General features: G+C 44.4%; 6 protein-coding genes across 6 annotated transcripts; 3 read left to right on the forward strand and 3 right to left on the reverse strand.

Moving 5' to 3' along the window:
* Positions 1 to 6790: 6790 nt before the first annotated feature.
* LOC128709321 (uncharacterized) lies at positions 6791 to 8280 on the forward strand. Its single transcript, XM_053804308.1, has 3 exons — positions 6791 to 6866; positions 7435 to 8041; positions 8112 to 8280. The coding sequence occupies exons 1-3, from the start codon at positions 6791 to 6793 to the stop codon at positions 8278 to 8280; spliced, it is 852 nt and encodes a 283-aa protein (XP_053660283.1).
* A 267-nt stretch (positions 8281 to 8547) lies between these two features.
* Positions 8548 to 9201, reverse strand: LOC128719642 (H/ACA ribonucleoprotein complex subunit 1). The gene has a single exon (XM_053813270.1). It carries the CDS (start codon positions 9199 to 9201, stop codon positions 8548 to 8550), a length of 654 nt encoding a protein of 217 aa, XP_053669245.1.
* An 881-nt stretch (positions 9202 to 10082) lies between these two features.
* LOC128706883 (U6 snRNA-associated Sm-like protein LSm3) lies at positions 10083 to 10531 on the forward strand. Its single transcript, XM_053801826.1, has 3 exons — positions 10083 to 10100; positions 10172 to 10279; positions 10352 to 10531. The coding sequence occupies exons 1-3, from the start codon at positions 10083 to 10085 to the stop codon at positions 10529 to 10531; spliced, it is 306 nt and encodes a 101-aa protein (XP_053657801.1).
* Positions 10532 to 10697: 166 nt separating this feature from the next.
* Positions 10698 to 11947, reverse strand: LOC128719760 (glyoxylate reductase/hydroxypyruvate reductase). The gene is made up of 3 exons (XM_053813390.1): positions 11718 to 11947; positions 11488 to 11655; positions 10698 to 11427 (listed from the first exon to the last, which is right to left on the reverse strand). The coding sequence occupies exons 1-3, from the start codon at positions 11945 to 11947 to the stop codon at positions 10698 to 10700; spliced, it is 1128 nt and encodes a 375-aa protein (XP_053669365.1).
* A 793-nt stretch (positions 11948 to 12740) lies between these two features.
* Positions 12741 to 13291, forward strand: LOC128708541 (UPF0235 protein C15orf40 homolog). Its single transcript, XM_053803519.1, has 2 exons — positions 12741 to 13020; positions 13089 to 13291. Exons 1-2 carry the CDS (start codon positions 12741 to 12743, stop codon positions 13289 to 13291), a joined length of 483 nt encoding a protein of 160 aa, XP_053659494.1.
* A 1131-nt stretch (positions 13292 to 14422) lies between these two features.
* On the reverse strand, positions 14423 to 21228 carry LOC128719139 (Golgi-specific brefeldin A-resistance guanine nucleotide exchange factor 1). Its single transcript, XM_053812762.1, has 7 exons — positions 21127 to 21228; positions 18623 to 20977; positions 18338 to 18546; positions 16131 to 18264; positions 15792 to 16061; positions 15614 to 15728; positions 14423 to 15543 (listed from the first exon to the last, which is right to left on the reverse strand). Exons 1-7 carry the CDS (start codon positions 21226 to 21228, stop codon positions 14423 to 14425), a joined length of 6306 nt encoding a protein of 2101 aa, XP_053668737.1.
* Between the last annotated feature and the right edge of the window lie 117 nt (positions 21229 to 21345).

Here is a 21345-nt window from a genome sequence, read left to right on the forward strand (position 1 = left end):
TCATAAACTTGGACCACTTTAAACGACCTTTTTTCACTTCCATTGACATCAAGAAAGACTTCTTGTAGGTAATTAAAGTAAAAGATCTGGCTCGATTCGAAACAACTATATACATTTATTTAACATGGCATTCTACCATGTCTACCTCATCTCGTAATAAATTTGTAATCATCAATAGAAGACAATCGTAGTTAAACATCACTTTGCATAAGTTCTTTTTAATGAGAAATGTCTGGCCATCTCCAGCATACCGACAATCAAAACACAATCAATCAGTACCGGTTGGCTGTTAGCTTCGGGCGAGCCGAAAAAAGGGGGAAAAGATTTAATTTTCCACTTTGTTCGGTTTAATGAAGGAAGTTAAAGTTATCAAAACGGGAAACACCGCAAACACAAGGAGCGCTTGTGGTTTAAATCCAAATACATGTCAACATTACGGTACATCCCACCAATCTATGGCAAAAAGTGGAACCGTGGAACAACAAAACATTCGCCGACCTTTTCTTGTAGTTTCTTTCCCTATGTTTTTTTGTTTCCATGCCGGTACCGGTACAGCGATTCAAAATGCTGCTGAATTTTCAAATCCTCGTTATGGAACTTCGCGCGGTGAGTAAATTGAAGAAAAGGCACTGATCTGCCTTGCTTTTTCGTAGTGGTATAGATTGATAGAGGGTAAAAATAGGTAATCAATTGTCCATTAACATACTAAGAACTAACTTTGAACCTGTTTATGCAAATTTACTACTCGCCAATCTCAACACTATGGATTCAGTTTAGCTCATTTTAGCTATTTACTTATCAGCCGTTTGTTACTGTTTTGCCTAGTGTTCCAAAGCATGTTTAAATTTCACTATTCAACTGTTGTTTGAAACCTTCAACCCTTGATAAATGGCCCACCAGTAAACAGCAGGACCGTAGCTAACCGTTTCGTTTTGACTTTTTAATTTTTCATCTGGACGAAGTTATAACTTTGAAAATTGTTCACTTTTTTATATTCTTCCCATGCCTTCTGATTGTTGCTTTAAGAACAGAGCATGTTATTATTGGAACTCCACCGTTGGAAACTTCCTACCTGTGCAGTAAAGGGAAGAAAGGAAAATGCCTGAAATGCTTGTTTCGCTCGAATGGCTAAGCGACCCAATGAACCCTCTAAGATGTGGGGAAAAGGTTAGGTTGGAGCAAAACCAAGAAGTACGGTCCACAAAAAAGGAAACGAAGCAACAAATTGCTGCTTTGCGCCAGTTTCTTAAACCCCCGCGGGAAAGCGTTTTGAAACGCATCGAAACACGCTGTTTTGCAGCTTTTGCCGCTGCTGCACGTTGTGGAACAGCTTTTATTGTTTTGCGTCTAGCTAGAAGCAAAGGTGGATTAAGGTTCTAAAGAGTGCCCGTAGCCCAGTGTGCAGTACGCTTTCATCATAACTTGACGGGTTCTTGAACGATGTTGGTAATGTGTTTAACTTTATATTCTGTTCTATACTGATTCTGTTTTTCTGTGTTCAATAGTAGCTATGGAGTTCGTAGACGAATTCAAACCCGTTTTGAACTTGTTATGAAAGTACTCTATCTTCCTCATCACATCATTTATCCTTAATTGCAGAAAAAATGTCTGAATTTTGTATATTTGTTTTTTTGTAACTTTATATATGGCAAAAGTTTAAATAATGAATGAAGCGCCATCTCATCTAAATTACCCTCTGATGTCATCCCTTCTACGTTAATGCTCAACATGACCTAAACGAAGAAATGGTCTCTTAAATTTAAAACGGCAAGAAAAAGTATCAATCATCGGCAAAAAAGGCAAAATATCAAACCTATAACTGTCTTTCCAAAGACACTTGATTCTTACACCAGCTTCTTTACGATGAATATTAATTTTTATTTCTGTCCCTTTTCGCGGTGACCATGAAGATATTCAACACGACAACCAACGAGACTTGCAAAGGACCGCTCAGATGAACCTTCCGGAACCTGGCCATGCTATCCTAATGCGACTACCTGACGAATGTGAATTAGCATAAAACTCATTAAATAAGGAATACACTCATAAGCAAATATTTGACACCTTCTCTGGGTGTCATCTGTGTCGGTTCGTACATAACTCACAGCATAATGGTTTACGCATCAGCCAAGGAGAATTAGAAAAAAAAACACAAACAAACAACTAAATTATACTGACATAAAACATTACGCATGTAAAAACAAATGAGCTAATGGTGGTTTGTGTGATGCGGGGCCCAAATAGGCATTCTCATTTATCACGAATATGTTGAGAGCAGCAGTGAAATGTCATCATAATTCTTTTCTATCGGTTAACGTACTGTCACATCCTTCCAGAAACAGCGTTGCATGTTACAATTAAAAAAATGCTTTTTTTGTGTTTGTATTTTACTACATATTTTACATTCGTTAATTACTATTTTCATTTTCGTCATAATTCCCATCGGTGCAACATTGGACGAAATTGCCAGTGAAATGTAAACGCGCTTCAAGCAATAAGTGCCTATAAAAAAATTGTCAAACTTAAACAAGTCAAATAGCATCACAAAAGTTGCACAAACATTCGCCCACATTTTGTCCTTCCCTGAAAGATCTTTGGCCATTGTCGCGCTGGTACTAATTAATGTATGGCTCGGGTTCGCGTAACAATCGTGATAAATTGTTCTTTGCAACATAACCTTTACGGTCGCGAGAGTGGCTACACATTCCAGTACCTTGTGCAACCACCAGACCAGTGCGTTAGATTATGTCGTTTTCGCTCAACGTTCGCGTACTTGCAATTTTTCATAAGATCGCGAAACGAAGATCCGACACTCATGGTTAGACTTTGGGCCGAAAGGTGGAGAATTTAATGCTCCGATACTAGACTAGCTTACTCGGGGACTCGTAGAGGGCGACTTAAAAAACACAGGTGCTACGGCAGGCGTTTGGTTGATGGAGGACGATATTTCATCAAAAATTGTGCACACCAAAACCTAAACTGGCAAAAGGAAATAGGGAATTTGTTACACAGGTTGCATATCTTTAGGCGTTTAATTTTGCTTTTTGTTGAGTACTGTAGTCAAACCTGCCGGAAGTTATGCAATCCGCAAAGCAGTGAACTAAAATGAAAGCGTGGCTGTTATTTACGAGTCTGAATCAACGTCTTGATCATAAAAATGAATACCATATGAATATTTGAAGATAAATACATATATAAAGTAGAAATTATCAACGGTAAAGTATAGCGACACGCAATATCGAATGGCATTTAGTAATAATTCGTACGACAATAGTGCACAACCGATAACACTAACATACATAATGTTTGAGGTTATTGTAATATGTGAATTTAAGGAAACTAATCTGAAAGGAGAATCGTGCTCAATAGAAACAGAACAATACCTAATGTATGTTTGTATTTAGTTTAGTCTTCAAAAAATCTGAACTTGGCCTTTATTATCAAACGAGCGTCAAATCTTGACAACAATCCTCACAGCTGGTATCGGTACCTCCTCGCCTCGAATGAAAGATGATACCAAATTCATCTTATTGGTTTGGCACACGGAGCAGTACAGACGGAACAGGATGTGGCAGATGAATTGTCTAACGCTTTTGATGTTGATAGGAATTTTCTTTCCTTGAAGGGTCCACTAGGGCCTGTCGCTTTTCCCTAAGAAGACCCAGTAGTAATTGGATGCTTTTCTTGTGTGGAAATTGAGTAAGTACTCCTAACCAACGCGTGTTTTTGAAAGCCTTGTATGTCATCTCTCCAATTGTGCTTCGTAAATCGAGTTAATAAGAATAAAGCGATTCTAGGATCTATTACTGTGACAAGGTACTTGAAATTTAAACACAAATTTCGGAAGTCAAATAAAATATGTGTTTCGTTAAGCTAAATTATACATTGATAGCTTTCAAACAAAAGCTCACCAGAGCAAAACTATCACCTTCAGTTATTCCAAACGTGCGGAACGGTACGGTATTTATATATGTCTTAATCATAACAATGTATTTCTTTCTAAGACGACTCACAAACAGACCGATACAGCCATAAATCGCAGCTGTCGCAATCAAACTGGCTGGCCCATAGGTCTAACAACTTTAGCTTCAAGGCAGTGGAATAAACCTTGTATGGATGCTTTATCAATCAATCGAAATTGACGTGCGTGGGCTTTTTGTGGACTAATTTCACCTAAAAGCGTGTGTGTGCAAGTGCGTGAATTTGAACGTTGCGAGATGCCAACGGGTGAGTGTTTTTCTTTTGGCGTAAAGTAAAGAAATAAACAGTAGCCGAGTTGAAGAACCCAAGATCAAGGTCACCGTCCAGACAACACCCGCAAATATCTTGATCAACCTTGTGGGATACGTGAACTGATTGTTAGACTTATTGCACATTGTTCACAATCATTCCAAAGCGCTCTAACTTGACAAATCACCGTAGACCTAGTGTCCCTGTTGGTGCAAATTTGTAAACAATGGTGGGATGGAAAGTAGATTCGTAAATATTCCATTTCCATTTCCAGTACGAGGTTGGCATCCGTACCATGCTACCGGTTTACACCGTTCCTGATGTACCTGACCTGGCGAGAAACCCACCCGCAAAGATGGCCTCAAGCCAACAACAATTCTCCCAGGATACATCATCGAAACGTGCCAACGGTATTCCAAAGGAATGTGAAAGCAAATACTGAAAGAACAGCCAAATAAATAAAACACCCGACACCTCTGTTTGATTGTCCGTTATCATTGACAGCAAAACTCGGGCCCCGGAAACGTCCGGAACTTTCTTTTTTGCACAACTGCTGTGCTGCCATTCCGTCAGAACCTAGTCGCTCCACAGGCAGGCACAGCTTCCCCAAATGGTTGCCCAAAGAATGCCCAACAATGTCGCATGGACAGAAAAAGAAACCAAACAAAAGTACGCAAAACCTTAATGGAAAGACGTCCGGAACATCGCCACGAAAAGGGTCCTGATGTTGGCATCACTGATGGTCTACGGTCAATATTTACCGACAATTTTTTGGCTGTCCAGATTTAGCTTTCCTTGCGTACAACATCCGCCGATTTTTGAATATCTTGACTGCGACACCAACCATGCGGGAGGATGCCTTACACTTCCCGGACATTCGCCTCATCCGTTGCAGGTAACGCGCCAGAATATAACGATTTTAGCCTCCGCTTTCAAGGACAGGATGTGTCCATCCGTGTGAAGTCACACGCCAGTGACGACAATTTACAGTTTAAATGGGGTTTTTAATCTTCAGCTGAGCACGTGCGCATTGATCCAGAAAGCTTCCGCATACGCCTCGTGCCGGTAGTGCAGCTCCAACGGTGAAAAGCTCGTTGTTTCAATATCTTACACCTGAGTAGTTTTGAAGAGGGATGATCGTGTCGTTTGAATTTTTTACTCTATCTTATTTATCGCCCTAACAGACAAGCGTGACAGGTGTTCCAAAGGACGATTTTCCATATGAAAAGATGATGACAAGGCATTATGCTTAACAGCAATGCAAAATAACACACACCAATGAAAGAGTGAACACTACAAAATGGAAATCGACAATACAGGAGCCTTCAATAGACATTTGAATTACCATCGTATGTGGGGAATACAGGAAGCTCTATGCAAACTCTTTTTATTCACTTCCTACGTATCGGTTCCCGTTCTTTTTGAACCAATTTTTATTCTGCACCAACCAGTCCTCACTGTGTCTCGACATTCCCCAGATGGAGATAAGCTTGTGAAAAGGAGAATCATGTAATATCGGTGCTCTATTTCGGTTTTACAATTCTACATCTTCTCGGCAACTCAGCAAGGATGCAAGATTTAACGGATACGAGTTTTTTTTTCACCGTGCCGGCTACTTCGTTTGGCAAACATATTTCGGCTGAATTGAGAGTGGATCCCGCGCTGGTAGTAGACGGCAGGAAATGGATTTTATTCTCCACTCCGAGCACCCTCTTAAACTGAGTGTCCCACAACACTAACCGTTGTGCAGCGTTTATATGAAGTTTTCTTTGTAATATACTTTATGCATATTTGCTTTCACCCACACGGAGAACATAATTGATAGAAACTATTTGTGAATGGAAACAGTTTTCCCACCACCATGCATGTGCTTTCGCTGTCAGATGCTGGAATTTCGTTCAATCGTTTTTGCGATTTCAAACCTCTGGATTGGATTGGATGTTCCAATAAAGTTTAAATTGTGTGCACAATTTTACAGCATCCCTTCATCGAACCTAGTGTCACTTCACCAATTCCGCAGCTCCGTAAAGCTCCATAGCGCTTATGTTAATATAAAACTGACGAATCCATCTGAAAGAAATCCTCGAGTTAGCAAAAAAAGCCCCCTCAAACACATTTGCATTATCGATCATGACTGGATGTCGTGAAGCGTAACTAATTGCTACGTAGGATGAATAGCATCAACCAAACAAGCGATCCCTCGCCGTGTCTTGATATATCCCGAAAGAATTCCAACATCGGTTCGCTCACGTTTCAATTGAGCGTTTGAAAGGGAGTTTCCGAAACGGAGTAGGAAAACATAACACAATTTGAATGATATGATTGTAGCCAATGATTTTATATTCTATCATCTACATCGAAACGATTCCGCGTTACAGGTATTAGAATTCCAGCAATATAAATTCTCTGTAAAACGTTAAAGTTTTAAATTCTTTCTTCGGGCACGTGTGCGCGGTTTCTAGCGAACACATAAAAAGTGGAAGGGAACAATCTTACCATCGTGGTGAATTTCCCCTCCACGTAGAAGGTGAGATGTGGTGAGATAGAGTTTCGTGAATAGATGAGCTCAACGGGAGCCGTTAACGTCCGTGAATCGCTCATACAAAAACGTAAATTGATCGATAAACATCAGTCAAGTAATTTACAATTAACCCCCACGGCGATTAATTCCTTCTTACACTACGCGCGAATGTTGAATGTTAGGTACTTGAATGTTTAATGCGCTTGGAAGTTTAATCGTTGGTATTGCTAGGATTAAGAACCAATGATCAACCACCCCTTTTATTAAACGGTCCGTTCTCTTACATCGTTGTTTTTGTTATGGCTGGATTAGCATTGCATTGCACCATTTCTTATCAGTGTGTAATGTTTGATTTCCCATATACGAAATAGTGCTGGGAAGTCTAACAAACTTCACTTTGGTAGAGGAATAATTTGAGCGAAATTTGAATGATGCCTTCTTCGAAGAGCATTAGTTTACATCGTGAATGGATTGTTGATGCGTTACACACTGTACGTTGGTTTACAAGTGCGATCTCTGTCAATCCATAGCCAATCGCTCGTTATCGGTCATACGGATCAACGCTTTCCACATTCCCGTAGCGAAAAACAATTACACTCCACGGGCAGCTCATAGTGCTCGTGTGTTCTCCAGCGGACGGTTCATAAGCGTCCTCAACGATCAACAATGAGTCGTAAGTACAGCCGGAATACGGAACGATGATCTTAAACATCATTCAACCGATACTTTCGTTTCGTTGCCAGTTTTCCTGAACGGACGCTCGTACAGCTGCCTGGTATGTCCAAAGTCCAGCACATCCTGTTCGGAGCAGCAACATCCACTGCAACGTTTGGTTTCGTACGATGAACTGATCTCGAAGTACGCCCGCAAGGTGAACAGTGATCAGTACGATGCCATCGGTATCTACACCTGTCCGTACTGTACCCTAGACCGGCTGACCGTCGACTCACTGTACGAACATTCATGCGAAGAACATTCGCTGGCTGCAGCTATTGGCGCGCAAATACTTCCGAAAGTTCACTGTCCAGTTTGTGTGTGCTTCCGGTTGGAGAATTCCTCTGCCTTCATTCAGCAACACACCGGCGGTTTATCGGAGCATATGCTCAGCAGGCATTGCTTTGCCAGCACGCATCAGTACCAGGACGAATTTAAGCTTCGCAGCGAGTTCTGCTGCGATGATGAGTTTGAACTTATCCGATTTAGGGCTACATTCTTATCGCCCACAATTATTACCCCGGAATTACTTTCAGGATATGCGGACGTCAATCAGGATGGCTTACAATCGTACGGGTATTTCTTAATTCCGTATTTCTAGCGTACTTTTCCATTGCCGATTATTAAACATCGAATCTTTCCACAGCATCAACTCGAAGCAATTACCACCAGTGTGTCCTATTTGTTTGGAGCAAATCGATCCGGCAGCTTGTAAGAATTTGCAGCTGTGTGTTCATCAATTCCATGACTTGTGCATTGACCGATGGTTAGAAGAGAAAAAATGCTGCCCAGTGTGTAGGTGTGAATGTTCCTGATTCGATTGTTAGCTTCTATCTTCGGTAGCATAAACCTTATAAATATTTTAAACAGGATTAACTTTAAATAAATCAATCAATTTATCAACCCAAAGCAATGTAATCAAATGCTTCAATTTTGTTAGGATACTTCTTCATGATCAGGAAGAAACACATATATTTCGAAGATCTTAATCTTTAAGCGCTTATAAACAAATTGCATACGGAGAAAGAAAACTTCTGTACAGCTAGGGTTTTGCGTAGTGAACACCTGATACTATCATGAAATTACCATCTATTTCCACCGCCGCCTCCACGATTACCACGGAAACCACCACCGCCACGTCCTCCGCCGCCTCCACGACCACGGAAACCTCCACCGTCACCACTACCACCGCCGCCTCGGCCCCGGAATCCACCGCCACCACCACCTCTGCCACGGAAGCCACCAGGACCACCACGGCCACCCGGTTTGCCCACGCGTCCACCCGGTCGGCGAGTCTGATTTCCCGGTAAAAATCGTGCAAGTGGCAACAGTTTCGACGAGTCAATAAACAGCTTCTGTTTATTCTGGAATCCGTCCGGCTTCATGTTGTCATTCAGTTTGATCGACACGTAGAAATTCCGCAGATTGCCAAAGATCTCATCGACCTTGCCGATCAGCTTCTCGCCCTCCATATAAATTGGTGCATTAAAGAATGGTACATTTTCGACTTCCACCTTAGCGATCAAATCCTCCTGACACGGATAATCGTAATATCCGAGGGGAATGATATTCTTTGGGCCTTCGTCCCGGGAGCCGAAACTTCGATTGTTGAAACCACCACGGAATCCACCTCCGCCTCCACCACCACGGCCACCACCACCACCTCGTCCACCAAATCCACCGCCACCACCTCGTCCACCAAATCCACCGCCACCACCACGTCCGCGGAAACTCATATCGAACAAACTGTAACGACAGGTAAACAAGCCGGATCATTAAAAGTGAGGTTAGGTGTCTTCACACAAGCCGTTTCGCGTCCGATGTTAATTACATTACAAGGGCTACAGGTAGGCGAAATTATGTTAAAACTACCATTACTTCAACCGTCCCAACGGGTAGCTTAAAAATTAAAATTAAAATAATTAAGTTGTGTCTTATAAAATTTGGCAACAACAAATTTTGCCTAGCACATTGTCAACATAACGCATCGACCATGAACGGTATTGTGATTATATTTACCTGATTTCATATCTAAAGCAATATTAACTATTTGATACTCACCAAAAACCAATAACACGATCAATCTGGAGTCAATAGCCTTTAATTTCGCTAGAAATTCAAGAATTCTTGCAATTACGATGCTCACAATTCCATGGCTCGTTGTCCTTTTGCAAACAACCTACCACATGTTTACAATCCACCGGTTGTCAAACACATGTGCCAACTGTCATGGGCCTTCACTACGTCCAAAGATTGTCTACGAACAGACAGATCAACATGTAGAAAGTATCAATTTATTCATACAGATTATCTTTGAATATTGATTCTAATGTTATACAGAAAGTATATTTGTATCATTTACCACAATTTGATATCTTCAGCAAATTGGTCGTTCGTTTCATAATGTTGCGGATAAATATTTGCAAACAAAAATTATTGTCGAGTTCATAAACCGCAATATAAACGTTTATTTTCTTCGTTTGTTTACGACACAAACGTCCAAACCAATTTGCGAAGTCGCGGCTTGTGGTGGAAACCCCAAAATACAGCATCACTAGAGGTTTCTGTTCGAAGCGTCTTTCAATTTCATTCAATAGCCCGAGATACAATCTTCGAAATGACTGAAGAAGAACAGGTATATTCGTTTTATTATCCCTAGTTCGTTGAATTTATCCGTAGTTGTTTGTGGTTTATCCGCTTGTATAGATGCCGATCATTCCCGTAAAGGAACCCTTGGATCTTATCCGGCTTAGTTTGGATGAAAAAATTTACGTAAAAATGCGATACGAACGAGAATTGCGAGGACGATTGCATGTAAGATCCATTCGCTCTTACGATTGCTGTCCGAATGTATTTATCTCTTGCTTTGTCTTCTACGGAATCTAGGCGTTCGATCAACATCTGAACATGGTGCTGGGCGATGCCGAAGAAACAGTCACCACGGTAGAGATTGACGAAGAAACCTACGAAGAGGTGTACAAAACCACCAAACGCACCATTCCAATGTTGTTTGTGCGTGGCGATGGAGTCATACTGGTTTCGCCGCCAATGCGTGTTGGCAGTTAAACAGTGTAATCTATCCATCCTATCGGCAAAGATGTAAAGAAAAGAGTAACATGCTTAAGTGAAATTCGGACAATTTGGTCATTTTATTCCAAATAACGTAAAGTTGCAACAATTTGTTCTCCACTCTGTGGAATGAATTGGTGTAACCGTTCAGGGACTGGCGATATTAAACTTCCGAAATCATTTTTACACCCTTCAAGCCAGCCAAGATATTGCACCCTGTTATGCGCGACATTTCAATGCGAGTCTCGATGTCGGCACTGCCAATGTGAGGTAATACCACAACGTTTGGGAGCGTTAGCAGTGGATTATCCAGAGGCAATGGCTCGGGTGTAGTGACGTCCAGTCCGGCTGCCTGTATTTTACCCGCACGTAAAGCATGAATCAAATCGTGCTGTTCGACCACTCCACCCCGGCTGGTGTTAATTAAGATTGCCGAAGGTTTCATGCGCGAAAACACGGCGTCGTTGAACAGATTGGCCGTTTCCACATTGTACGAACAGGCAATGATGAGGAAATCACTCGTTTCGATCAACTCATCGAACGGAACTTGCGTGACGCCCAAATCCTCGGCTGTGAGAAATTTATCCGTGCGACTCGTGAACTGAATCCGCGCTGGTTTAAACGGTGCTAAACGTTTTGCCACCTCTTGACCGATGCGGCCGAAGCCAAAAATTCCCACCAGCGAATCTTTTACTCCCTTGCCACACATCCACATCGGAGACCACGATTTCCAGCCGCCAGTGTGAACTTGCTTGTTTGCTTCCAATAATCGACGCGCTGTTGCCAGCAGCAAGGCAACGGTCAGTTCGGCCGTTGCGTCCGTCAGCACATCCGGTGTGTAGCCAATACGAATTCCTCTCTGTTTGCATTCTTTCACATCGATATGATCATAACTGTGAAGCAGAAACGAACATTCTTAATTGATTTTACAGCCAAACCCGTCGCAAACCTACCCAACTGAGATGGTAGAAATGACCTTAAGATTGGGTCCAGCCTGATCGAGCAACTCCTTGTCGATGCGATCGTTCAGTGAACAGTAGATTGCATCTTTTCCCGCCACATTTTTGAGAAATTCATCCCTCGGCACAGGATAAGCTTCGTCCCACAGTGATATGTCACATCTGAAAGCGAAAACGAATAGCTGAATGGTAGTTTAAGGGCAGATAAAAACCTAATTACTTACTCTTCTCTTAATAGATCCAACCCAATTCTGGCATAATCGTTTCGGGTCACGTACACTTTCGGTTTCATCTCAAAACAGCAATAATGTCGATGCGTCTGGGAAGTGACTGTTCGAGCCGCAGAGATGGATCGATGCAGCCGTCGTGAATGTACATCAACCCCGTACCATACCGAACCTCTCAAGCTGGCAGTCGATAGAGCTGCAGAAAGCTGACGAAACACTGGATTCATTCCACGAACGATCGAGAAACGCAAACAAACTGCTTCAAATAATTCCCTGTGCTGGTGCGGTCGTGATCGTTAAACGGTTTGTTCAGTATATCAACAAAACTGCCCTGATTCTCCACCCTGGGCCTTATGTAAGGGTTGTGTACACCAGCACAACGCTGCGTCTTTGTTTTATGCAGCTCTTCAAAAAAGAAGGACCGAGCTTCGTACAGTTGGAGAAAGTCAAGCAAGTTTGTTTTTGTAACTATCATTCAAGTATTCATCTTTTCCATGTCTATTATTTGCACCATAATTGATAGCAACGCTAAGAAAATTCAATCCGCCAACACTTTGTGGTTCTCGTCACATTTTTAAATCGTTACGAATACAAACTACAACACTCTCGTCCGCTTGTCATTTCTCATTTCAGAAATAAACTGTGTTCTCCTCTTCAAGACGGTGCGCACTTTCTGTAGCTGGTTGATAATGTCTTGAAAGACAAATGAGGTCAGACCAGCAAACCAGAGCCCAATCAATGTCACGGTGAAACCCACTTTCACTTTGATAAGATGCGCTTGTTTAATATACTTACATCGATCAAAGAGCGAATAATCAATCATGAGCAAACGAGTGTTCTATTGCTCCAGGACCTTTCCTTAGCACGCAGCTGTTGGCTTTTGTTGATTAAAGCAGAAAATTTCCCCAAATATCTACACCAGCGAGGAGAAATTTCCAACACCGTACGGCAAGAAACGTCAAAATCAGCTGTTTGTAAACAAACGAACACTTTCCTAAAGACCCAGTTTGGCAAGGCTAAATGCTTCAAGCGATCAAAACAGTTCTTGGAAGACCGCATAAACATACAGCGTGGCAGACAACCGCAACGTTTATTAGCATGTCCAAAAAATCCAGCAAAGCAGCTGGCGGCAAACATTCAAAAGTGGAAAAACATGACATAAACAACACATCGGCGCCAAGTGGTCCTGTGCTGGTAGATGCAAAGACTGGAAACTTGATCGTTAAAATATTGGCCAAACCGGGGGCAAAAACAAGCGGAATTACTGATGTTAGTGAGGAAGGAGTTGGATGCCAAATAGGTAAGAGCGTACGGGGAATGATGGCTACACGATCGGTCAAAATTGTACACCATTTGTTTCCATTTTAGCCGCTCCTCCGATCGATGGTGAAGCAAATACGGAATTGATTAAATATCTCTCCAAATTGCTTGATCTACGGAAGAGTGACATCAGTCTCGATCGTGGATCCAAATCACGCCAGAAGACGATCGTGCTAGATAAAGATGGTTGTCGGCATAGCCCGGAACAGTTAATTGCTATATTTCGCACTGAAGCGTCCGCCGGAATGTAGCCACTCACAACAGGTGAGATTGATCAACAAGACAGATAAACAAATCCTATAATAAACGGGTCGTTTGTTGCATTTAGTCGATCACAATACAGCATGGGTTTACTCTCATAATCGCAATGTGTAGAAATGCAGTTCTGATACTGCTCATATCATATTGTCACAACATGAAAAGGAGAATCGGAGCGAGGTCATGGATTAGATAAATGAGGACTGATTTTGTCGGATATTACGTACAATTATGTTATAAGCTACTTAGGGGAAGATTCAACACCGTGCTTAGCTACGAGTAAACCGTAAACCGCAGAAACAAATATTGTTAATATATTTATTTTTTTAACTTTGATCTCATTTCGTTATTGAACACCGTACAATGTATCAGGGCCGTGCGTGCCGGTATTTTGTAGCTCGGTGTGGTGTGGTGCGCATCAAATGAAATCCGTGAAATCCTTCGACGAAACTTCACGATTCCAACACACAAGCGAGTCCCGAATGAGAATATAAATTGTTTTGTGATAAACTGATAAAAACAATTACCTTTTGATTAAATAAGACTACTTCCTATACCCATGCCCGAGATATAATGCAAGTAGCAGTGCTTCATTTACTATATGCATTAAAAATGGAAACAGACAGTGGAGTGGCAATACCTAAACAAAAAAAACACAAACAGTGGAATTAAAATTGAATAACAATCGTTAGCTTTTACAAACTTTCCACGCTAGAATGTTTCGTGGCCAGCGTTATAAACAATACAACGTTACCCTAATTGCAACAGAACGGAAGAGAATTTCCCCGACATGACACATGACATGACATGAATAAACAACTTGGCTATTGTTTGAAACATTGAAGCTCTGCTAGAAGATGGGAGTAATATAGTGCTTGCTTGAAATATGCATTCCTATTCGTTGCAAATCGGAAAAAGATCGCGCTAAAGGTACACAGTGTTTGTGTGTGTCTCACTCATCCTGTAGACATGCCCAATAATCAATACAACCCAGGATGGAGTACAGTAAATTTACTAAAAGTTACCACTTCTGGCGCAACCGAAGAGAAAACACCAAAAGCAGTTGTTAGGAATGTCCGATACGGCAAAAGAACGCATTCCGATCGTTTCCTGGAGCTTTCTGTTTACGGTTCTCCGAAAAGCATCTCCGATCCAGGAGGTATTCGGCCACTGGCCGGGAAACTAAAATATTGCGCCGATTGAAATACATTCGCCAATTGGGCAGACGACGTAGCTGTTGTCGTCATTGTCGTTGCAACCATCACCGTCCCCGTCGGGCTGGGTTTTGTTTCCTCTATTGATCTAGCCAGTGTCTCCGTGGCAGGAGCACCTACCACAGTGGCAACAGTAACGCTTGGGACGCTACCGGTTCCGTTATCGATTTGCAGTGTCAGGTTGTAAGGATCATTGATGTAGTCCGAGTAGATGTCGGATGCTTCCGCCGGGGCTGGATTCGGCTGTACGAAAATCGGAGCAAAACTTTGGGCAATACCGATGGGTACGTGCTGCAGGGAAGGATACTGTGAACCTGCTAGACGATGACTTAATGGAACATTTCCAGTTTCTACATCGGGAATCGTGGACATATCAGAGCTGATTTCTGATTCTTTACTTCCAGCGTCCAGCGTGCCCATTGGCAAATGTTGTGTACGGGATCCCAGGAATCCCGGGAGTTCGATAATGTTCGATGCAACCGGCGCTACCATCCGAGGAACCGGCTGTACCGGTGCCATTGTTTGATGTTGTTGCGATATGGCATGCCTTCCAGGAGACGACAACATTACGTTCAATGAATCTTCCTGCCCAACCGTCAACGATTCTGCCGGTAGCGGCAACGTGGCGACATGCGGCAACATCAGCGGAAGTGCATTGAAATCACTCGTTGCTGTGCTGTTCATCAACAGATTGTTAGTAGCTATTCGGTTGACTGGAGAACGATGTACTTCAACCGTCGACACCGGATGACTGGCAGCTGGTACTGTTTGTTGCTGAACAAATGAATCCGGTGGAGAAGACGACAGCAACGAAGCTGCCGGAACTGTTGGTATGGGTACTGGATGCAGTACAACACGTGGATGAATACTTTCTGTAACGGCTGAGCTGTTATTTATCTGACCTCCTTCTAAAATATGCTGTTGCTCTCCGGCAAGTGACGGTGGAATCATTGGGCTGGTATGAGCTATTCCGGTGCCTGCATTTACTGTTACCACGTTAGCACCGCTAATACTAACCGATGATCGGACGGCTGCAAACAGAAAATGATAAATGAGTTGTTCATCTGAACTATTGCAAACATAGTTAGCAAGCTTTTGTACCTTCTTGCTTGAACAGTTCATCCTTGAGATTGGGCAAAAATCCGGATATTCGCTGCCATGTGACATCCCACAGCATAGAATGCGTAACACCATCAGTGTTGTGAAACACACAAACCTGCCGCGAAACAATACATTAGTGCCCCGTTCGATCAACGCTATTGTAGCTAGCACATCTTACCGAATGCATAACGAGCAACATATTCTTAAGGCTTTCCAACACCGCCTCATACAACATGTCCGAACCAGCCGACATGAACCGTTCGAAATAGTCCAATATCTCGAGCCATAGTTCCTGAAAATTGGCTAATGCGATCAACGGTGTTAAATGGTGGAGAAACACTTTGGACATGATCGTTGCCGTTCGTATGCGGGATTCTTCGAGCAGGGACACCTCTACCGGACCAGTCGCTTTTTCCTGCAACAGTTCCTGCAGCAAAGGAAACAGAACCTAGGGAACAACATAGGAAGAAAAATGAGTATATTCACAGACTCTGCACATGCCATAAGTTGAACGCACCTGCTTGAAACAACCTGCCCATTCTAAACCGGTCAATGTTTGTAGGTCCTGGACAAGTAGGGCGCGCTGTAAGCAAGTGATAGCGCTGGTGCGAACCTGTCGCCGATGATCAGTTGCGAGTCGTGCAATCCCTTGAAGCAGCGGACACCAGCCCTGCGACCACAGTGAGGAACACTGGGGCACAGCGCCACCTTCTTCGGCCCACCAGCGAAAGATTTGTGCCGTGCGTGTATGCAGCGTATGCATCAGATCGAGTAGCTGGATCGATATTGATTGATAACGCTCGGGCAACTCCTCCGATTCACTATCGCTGCTGTCCATCGCGAGCGATGACGATGAAGATGAGGACATGCCGGCACCCTGATGCGAGGCACCCTCTCGCTTCCGTTGACGATCCTTGGCTGATCCGGGTTTCTTTTTGTTCGATGTATAGTCGCGCTGCTGTTGCTGATGTGGCTGGCTCATGGAAGCTTCCACAAAGGTGCGTATGCAGCGTACACAGCTTTCAAAGTTGTACGGCGTAATGTGCGCCACGTTACGTACGATAAACGCCAAACTTTCCCAACATTTCACCAACGCGAAAGGGGAGTGTTCAAGTAGCTTACAGTGATACTGAATCGAATGCTGAACGCAGGCCGCCGGAGACTGTCCACCAGATCCCGCCGGAACAAGATCGATTGTATCCTTGTTGACCATTATCCATGCATCTCCAGTAGTAGGACTGCTGGGGAGTGGTACCGGAGAGGGAGCTGTGGCGACCGCCTTTACCAGCGGTATTGCCGCAGTGCTCAGCTCGGAATCGGAAATGTACCCACGGTCGGGCAGACCCGAATCTTCCTCACTACTGACCGCTCCATCTGATTTGGCACCACTGATCGCTACCTGTTCGACGGTATAATCCGGTGGCATTGCTCCTGCACCGACACATTCTAGCACCGTGAACACGATAGCCCAATCCGCCTCGGTGTGGATGTTTTGGGCACTTGTTTTCAGCAGTTCGTACATACCAATCGAGATAGGCTTCGAGATGGCTAGTATGACCGTGGGCCGCAGCGCCAACAGCATTCGCAAGCTCTGCAGAATGGTAGAGCAGATTTCTTCGTTGCGCATTAGATAGATGGCCAGTTTGAGCAATGCGACGGTTGTACGCTGCAGCAGGTAGGTGTATTCATTTGTCGAAGCACCAACCAACAGTGTGTACAGCTTTTCCTGCACACGCGACCAAACCGGTAGCAACCGGTCGCGATTCTGTATCAGCACCTTCACCAGCAGTTCGAGCAGAAACACGACCGTACACTCGCCGTACGGTGGTGCGGTAGATTTGTGGGCGTCTGGTGGTACGATCATTGCTAGCAAACACCCGATCAATTCCTCAAGCGATTCTAGCTGCAAAAACTTCGACTCGTTCACGATCTGCTCGATTTGGCATTCGCGTACACACTTTCGCGACAGTTTGATCACCTCCTGCTCTTCGTACGAAGGTTGCCGCTGCCCGTCGTTCGCCAGATACGAGTACAGCGAACTGAATAGCCCAGCCTCCGTCTTGGGCAAAGGGTTTGGTTCGCGCAGTAGCATAACCTTACCGTTTGCTTCGCAAAAGTCTTCTGCTTCCATCAGTGCCTTCGGCAATAGCTTTAACTTGAACAGCTGTAACAGCACATCGGTCGTGTGCCGCCAACCTTCCCGCATACAGTCGCCGTGTTCGTGTATCAGCCCAAAAACGGTGCGCATAGCTAGTTGTGCTTTTACGTTCTGACCAAACATAACGCTGGCTGTAATTTCATTTGCATCATTCGGCGGTGGCGTTAGGAGTGTCGTAAATTTGCACAGCGTTAAGATAAGTGCATCAAAATCGCCGTGCAGCTGGAAATGTGCTGCTATCGTGGCCGATTTCATGAAACCTCCAGTTGCCTTCTGGTACAGCGACACATTGTCAAGCGATTTGTCGAAAACGAAGCTGAGGGCGGCTAGTGTTGACCCCTGTATAACGCGGTACAGCTCACGATCGTGCTGCGGTCCAAATACATGATGGAAGATGCCGTCTTTGGTAGCACCACGTCGCAGCAGCACCTTCCAGAGATAGTTTTCACGCACCAGACCCGTCTGTTCCGCGGGCATAACAATTTCTTCGTTTCTGTTAGATTTGTAAAAGCATTTCATTATTATCGTACCACAGCTAGAAACAAATATCCTCTAAATACTGTTACCTTATCGAATGATAAATGTTTGTAAGCATTTCCTGGTCAAAGTCCGAGTTCCCATTCAAACCCCGCAAGTTGCGTAGGAAATCATCCACTGTCATCGGTACATTTAGTCGCTTCGCATTGTAATTATGTTGATCCATGTTCAGCATGATCACTGCGTACGCCAAACGGAAGGCAGCGTCCGTGTTGGCAAACGGTTCATTATTGCATTCCTAGAGACAAGGAAAGAAGATTTACGCTATTCCAACCTAATCCGAAAAATAAACTTCAATTCAGTTACACACTTACATGCCAATGGTCGGCAAAATGTTCCATCACGAGCGAAATCAGTGGAGCTTCCCCAGGCAATCGGAACGTTTCCAGATACAACCGAAGCGCTTGATCGATAGTTGAACCGGCAAAATCGAACGATTTCACAAACACCTCCAAAATGCGGCTTTCGACGTTCTTCTTCTTACTAATGTACTCTCCAATCATCTTTTTGTCAAGGCCAGAATTTGCTCGCAAAAATTGTGCCACTTCCTGTGGGTCGAGAACTTGATTAAGCAGTCCGTTCTCCTGCAGAAACTGTATGCCCTTTTCTGGACGCTGGTTAAACAGATCAGTTCCCTGCGTCAGCAAGCGTTTCTTCCGCTTGATTGCCGCTAGCTCTTCGTGCGTTCGTTTCTGTGGCGACTCGGCAGGTAGTGTTGCTCCTTCGATGGCTGCCTCATATCCACCGGATGATGCACCGCTAGCTATCGCTCCCCGACTTAAACGATCACTTTGACTAGAGTACAGAAATTTGCTTATGTTCTCCACTACTATCGCTGGTTCTGCGTTGCCTGCTGCATCTTCGGAATCAGCCTCCAGTTCCAGCGTCACCTGTACATCGCTATCCCGAATGGACGACGTACCCGGAATCGTTGACGCATCCAACGCGATTTTTGCCGTGGCGTAGGAATTATTTCTAGAATGTCGCATATACTTCGGTTTCTGGCCATTTTTTGCTTGAACACAATTCCGTTCGATCGACTCAACGATCGTCAGCAATGCATCCATCGAGAGTGTATGAATGCTATAGATGGCTTGCGTCGCCGAAAGCGTGTTTTTCGATAGCAGCTTCGTGAGATCCTCGAACAAATTCGAACAGTAAAGGTCACAATCATAGTTGATGTACAGCTCGGCTGCGAACCCTGGAATGCGCCACAGCTGCAGCAGATTATCCATCGCTAGTTCGCGCGCCTCGTACAGTATCCTTGGGCTATCGTTCATAATCATGTCTGCCACACGGGTGAGGTAATGCTCGAGCTGAAACTTTACCTGTGCCCGAAGCGATTCAAAAAGAAGAAACGAAAGCTGCAACCCGGCTGCAAATATTGATATCCGTTCGGTGGCGAGTAGTGCGAACAGATTGCGGCACAGATCGTCCTTCACAATGGTGAGTAATGAATCGTACCGACCGATGCTGTCCGCACCTACCTCGAACGTTACCGTGAGGAGCGTCAGCCCCATATGGATCATGACATCTCCGTTTTGTTTGTCCATTGGATTGCACAATGAAATCAAAAATCGAAACAGCTCCCGAATGCAAGGCAGCCCATATGGAACGTGTGAAACCGCCGAAGCGTTCCCTGCAGTAGGAATCTCCTCATCTGGCTGCTGTGACGTAAAACGAACACCAACAGAATTCACAAACGATGGATCAGTAGCAGCCGGTTCTTCGGTGCCCTGCTGTGGTACAGTTTCCAGCTCGGTCTCTGGGACGGCGGTACTCCCATCTCCGGCTGCTGTTACCGTAGATTCTACAGCAGGCGCTTTGGGCGTTTGGGAAATAGAACCCTGCAAATCGAAAATAACTCCTGCTGGCGTGGCTGGGGTGGTTGACAGTGGTAGTGCCTTCAGACGATTGGGGGCAGTAAGCATTACTGGTGTGACTGGTTCTTCCCCCGAACCTGCCTGATTGGTTGGATCCTCCGTACTGGAAGCGGTCACAATCTTCGGCACTGGCGGAACTGTCGCCGTAACGCTAGGGACAATTGTGGCAGCCTTCGGTTCTTCTTTCATGCTCGATTTACTGTACTTTCTTCGCTTGCCTGATTGATCCATCGAACTCGACCGCATTTTCAACGTCTTCAGTGTGTTGTAGCTTCCACCTTCCACGAACTGTGGTAGCCGCATGAACAGCAGTAGCACGATATCTTTCAGTGCATTTTCAGCCGTACGTCGCACTAATTCGTTGAGCCGCGGCTCGAAGCACAACCGAAAGCAACTCAGTATGATGTCGCACATACTTTCATCCGACAGCGCGCTACCTTCCGGGCTGAGCACCAACGTACGGAGCACCTGTATGATCTTCATCAATACCACCCCATCGGACGTTTGATCCGTGCCGACAAATCGTGCGTGCGTCACCGCGTCGGCAATATTTTCGACCGTGGCAGCGAGGGTCGAGTGTGTTGGGTCGATCAAACCGTACGACAGAAACTTATTGACAGCTGAGAGGGCAAGGCTGGTAACCGGGCCCGTTGTTTCCTCCGATCGTATCACGTCCAAAAACGGAGAAAGAAACACGTTCGGTTCGACCAGACGAAGATCTTCCACCTGAAGCAACACTTCTTTGAGCTCTTGGAAACTCTTTAACAGCACATCCTTGTCGTCATCCTGCAATGATAGTTCATTTTACGGGATAATGTTTCTCAAAGGCATTCAAATTGCATGGCTAAGTTCAGCGACAATCTGCCTCTGGGCGCATGGAATGCTTCCAGATGGGAGATTTGGGCATCACCAATACAGTAAACCCCCTTCATTACCTGGTACGTGTTGAAGCTCCACCTTGACCCGCGGCGCATTGCCGTCGTCAGGGTGGACATTTCACCTCGCACGACGAATATTCCATTCCCGGGCGGAGACATTTTTGTCGGGTGACCAGCAGCTGGCCAACGGATCACTAGACGGGCACCAGCGAGCGAAATTTCTTTGGGTAAATTGAATTTGTGTCACTTTTTTCCTACTTCCACCATAACTTCCAA

The sequence above is a fragment of the Anopheles marshallii genome, chromosome 2, assembly GCF_943734725.1.
Source record: "Anopheles marshallii chromosome 2, idAnoMarsDA_429_01, whole genome shotgun sequence".
NCBI classification, from domain to species: Eukaryota; Metazoa; Arthropoda; class Insecta; order Diptera; family Culicidae; genus Anopheles; species Anopheles marshallii.

What these genes read in the sequence shown, in the direction of transcription:
- LOC128709321 (XM_053804308.1), top strand. Translation starts at nt 6,791, where the DNA reads ATGAGCTCAACGGGAGCCGTTAACGTCCGTGAATCGCTCATACAAAAA. An exon ending in GATCGATAAACATCAGTCAA is followed by an intron (nt 6,867 to 7,434) that starts GTAATTTACAAT and finishes TCGTAAGTACAG; the next exon opens with CCGGAATACGGAACGATGAT. An exon ending in GATGGCTTACAATCGTACGG is followed by an intron (nt 8,042 to 8,111) that starts GTATTTCTTAAT and finishes ATCTTTCCACAG; the next exon opens with CATCAACTCGAAGCAATTAC.
- LOC128719642 (XM_053813270.1), bottom strand. Translation starts at nt 9,201, where the DNA reads ATGAGTTTCCGCGGACGTGGTGGTGGCGGTGGATTTGGTGGACGAGGT.
- LOC128706883 (XM_053801826.1), top strand. An exon ending in AATTGCGAGGACGATTGCAT is followed by an intron (nt 10,280 to 10,351) that starts GTAAGATCCATT and finishes TACGGAATCTAG; the next exon opens with GCGTTCGATCAACATCTGAA.
- LOC128719760 (XM_053813390.1), bottom strand. Translation starts at nt 11,947, where the DNA reads ATGAATCCAGTGTTTCGTCAGCTTTCTGCAGCTCTATCGACTGCCAGC. An exon ending in TTGGATCTATTAAGAGAAGA is followed by an intron (nt 11,656 to 11,717) that starts GTAAGTAATTAG and finishes TTTCGCTTTCAG; the next exon opens with ATGTGACATATCACTGTGGG. An exon ending in ATTTCTACCATCTCAGTTGG is followed by an intron (nt 11,428 to 11,487) that starts GTAGGTTTGCGA and finishes TCTGCTTCACAG; the next exon opens with TTATGATCATATCGATGTGA.
- LOC128708541 (XM_053803519.1), top strand. Translation starts at nt 12,741, where the DNA reads ATGCTTCAAGCGATCAAAACAGTTCTTGGAAGACCGCATAAACATACA. An exon ending in AGGAGTTGGATGCCAAATAG is followed by an intron (nt 13,021 to 13,088) that starts GTAAGAGCGTAC and finishes TTTCCATTTTAG; the next exon opens with CCGCTCCTCCGATCGATGGT.
- LOC128719139 (XM_053812762.1), bottom strand. Translation starts at nt 21,228, where the DNA reads ATGTCTCCGCCCGGGAATGGAATATTCGTCGTGCGAGGTGAAATGTCC. An exon ending in ATTTTGCCGACCATTGGCAT is followed by an intron (nt 18,547 to 18,622) that starts GTAAGTGTGTAA and finishes CCTTGTCTCTAG; the next exon opens with GAATGCAATAATGAACCGTT. An exon ending in TGAACTGTTCAAGCAAGAAG is followed by an intron (nt 15,544 to 15,613) that starts GTACAAAAGCTT and finishes TTCTGTTTGCAG; the next exon opens with CCGTCCGATCATCGGTTAGT.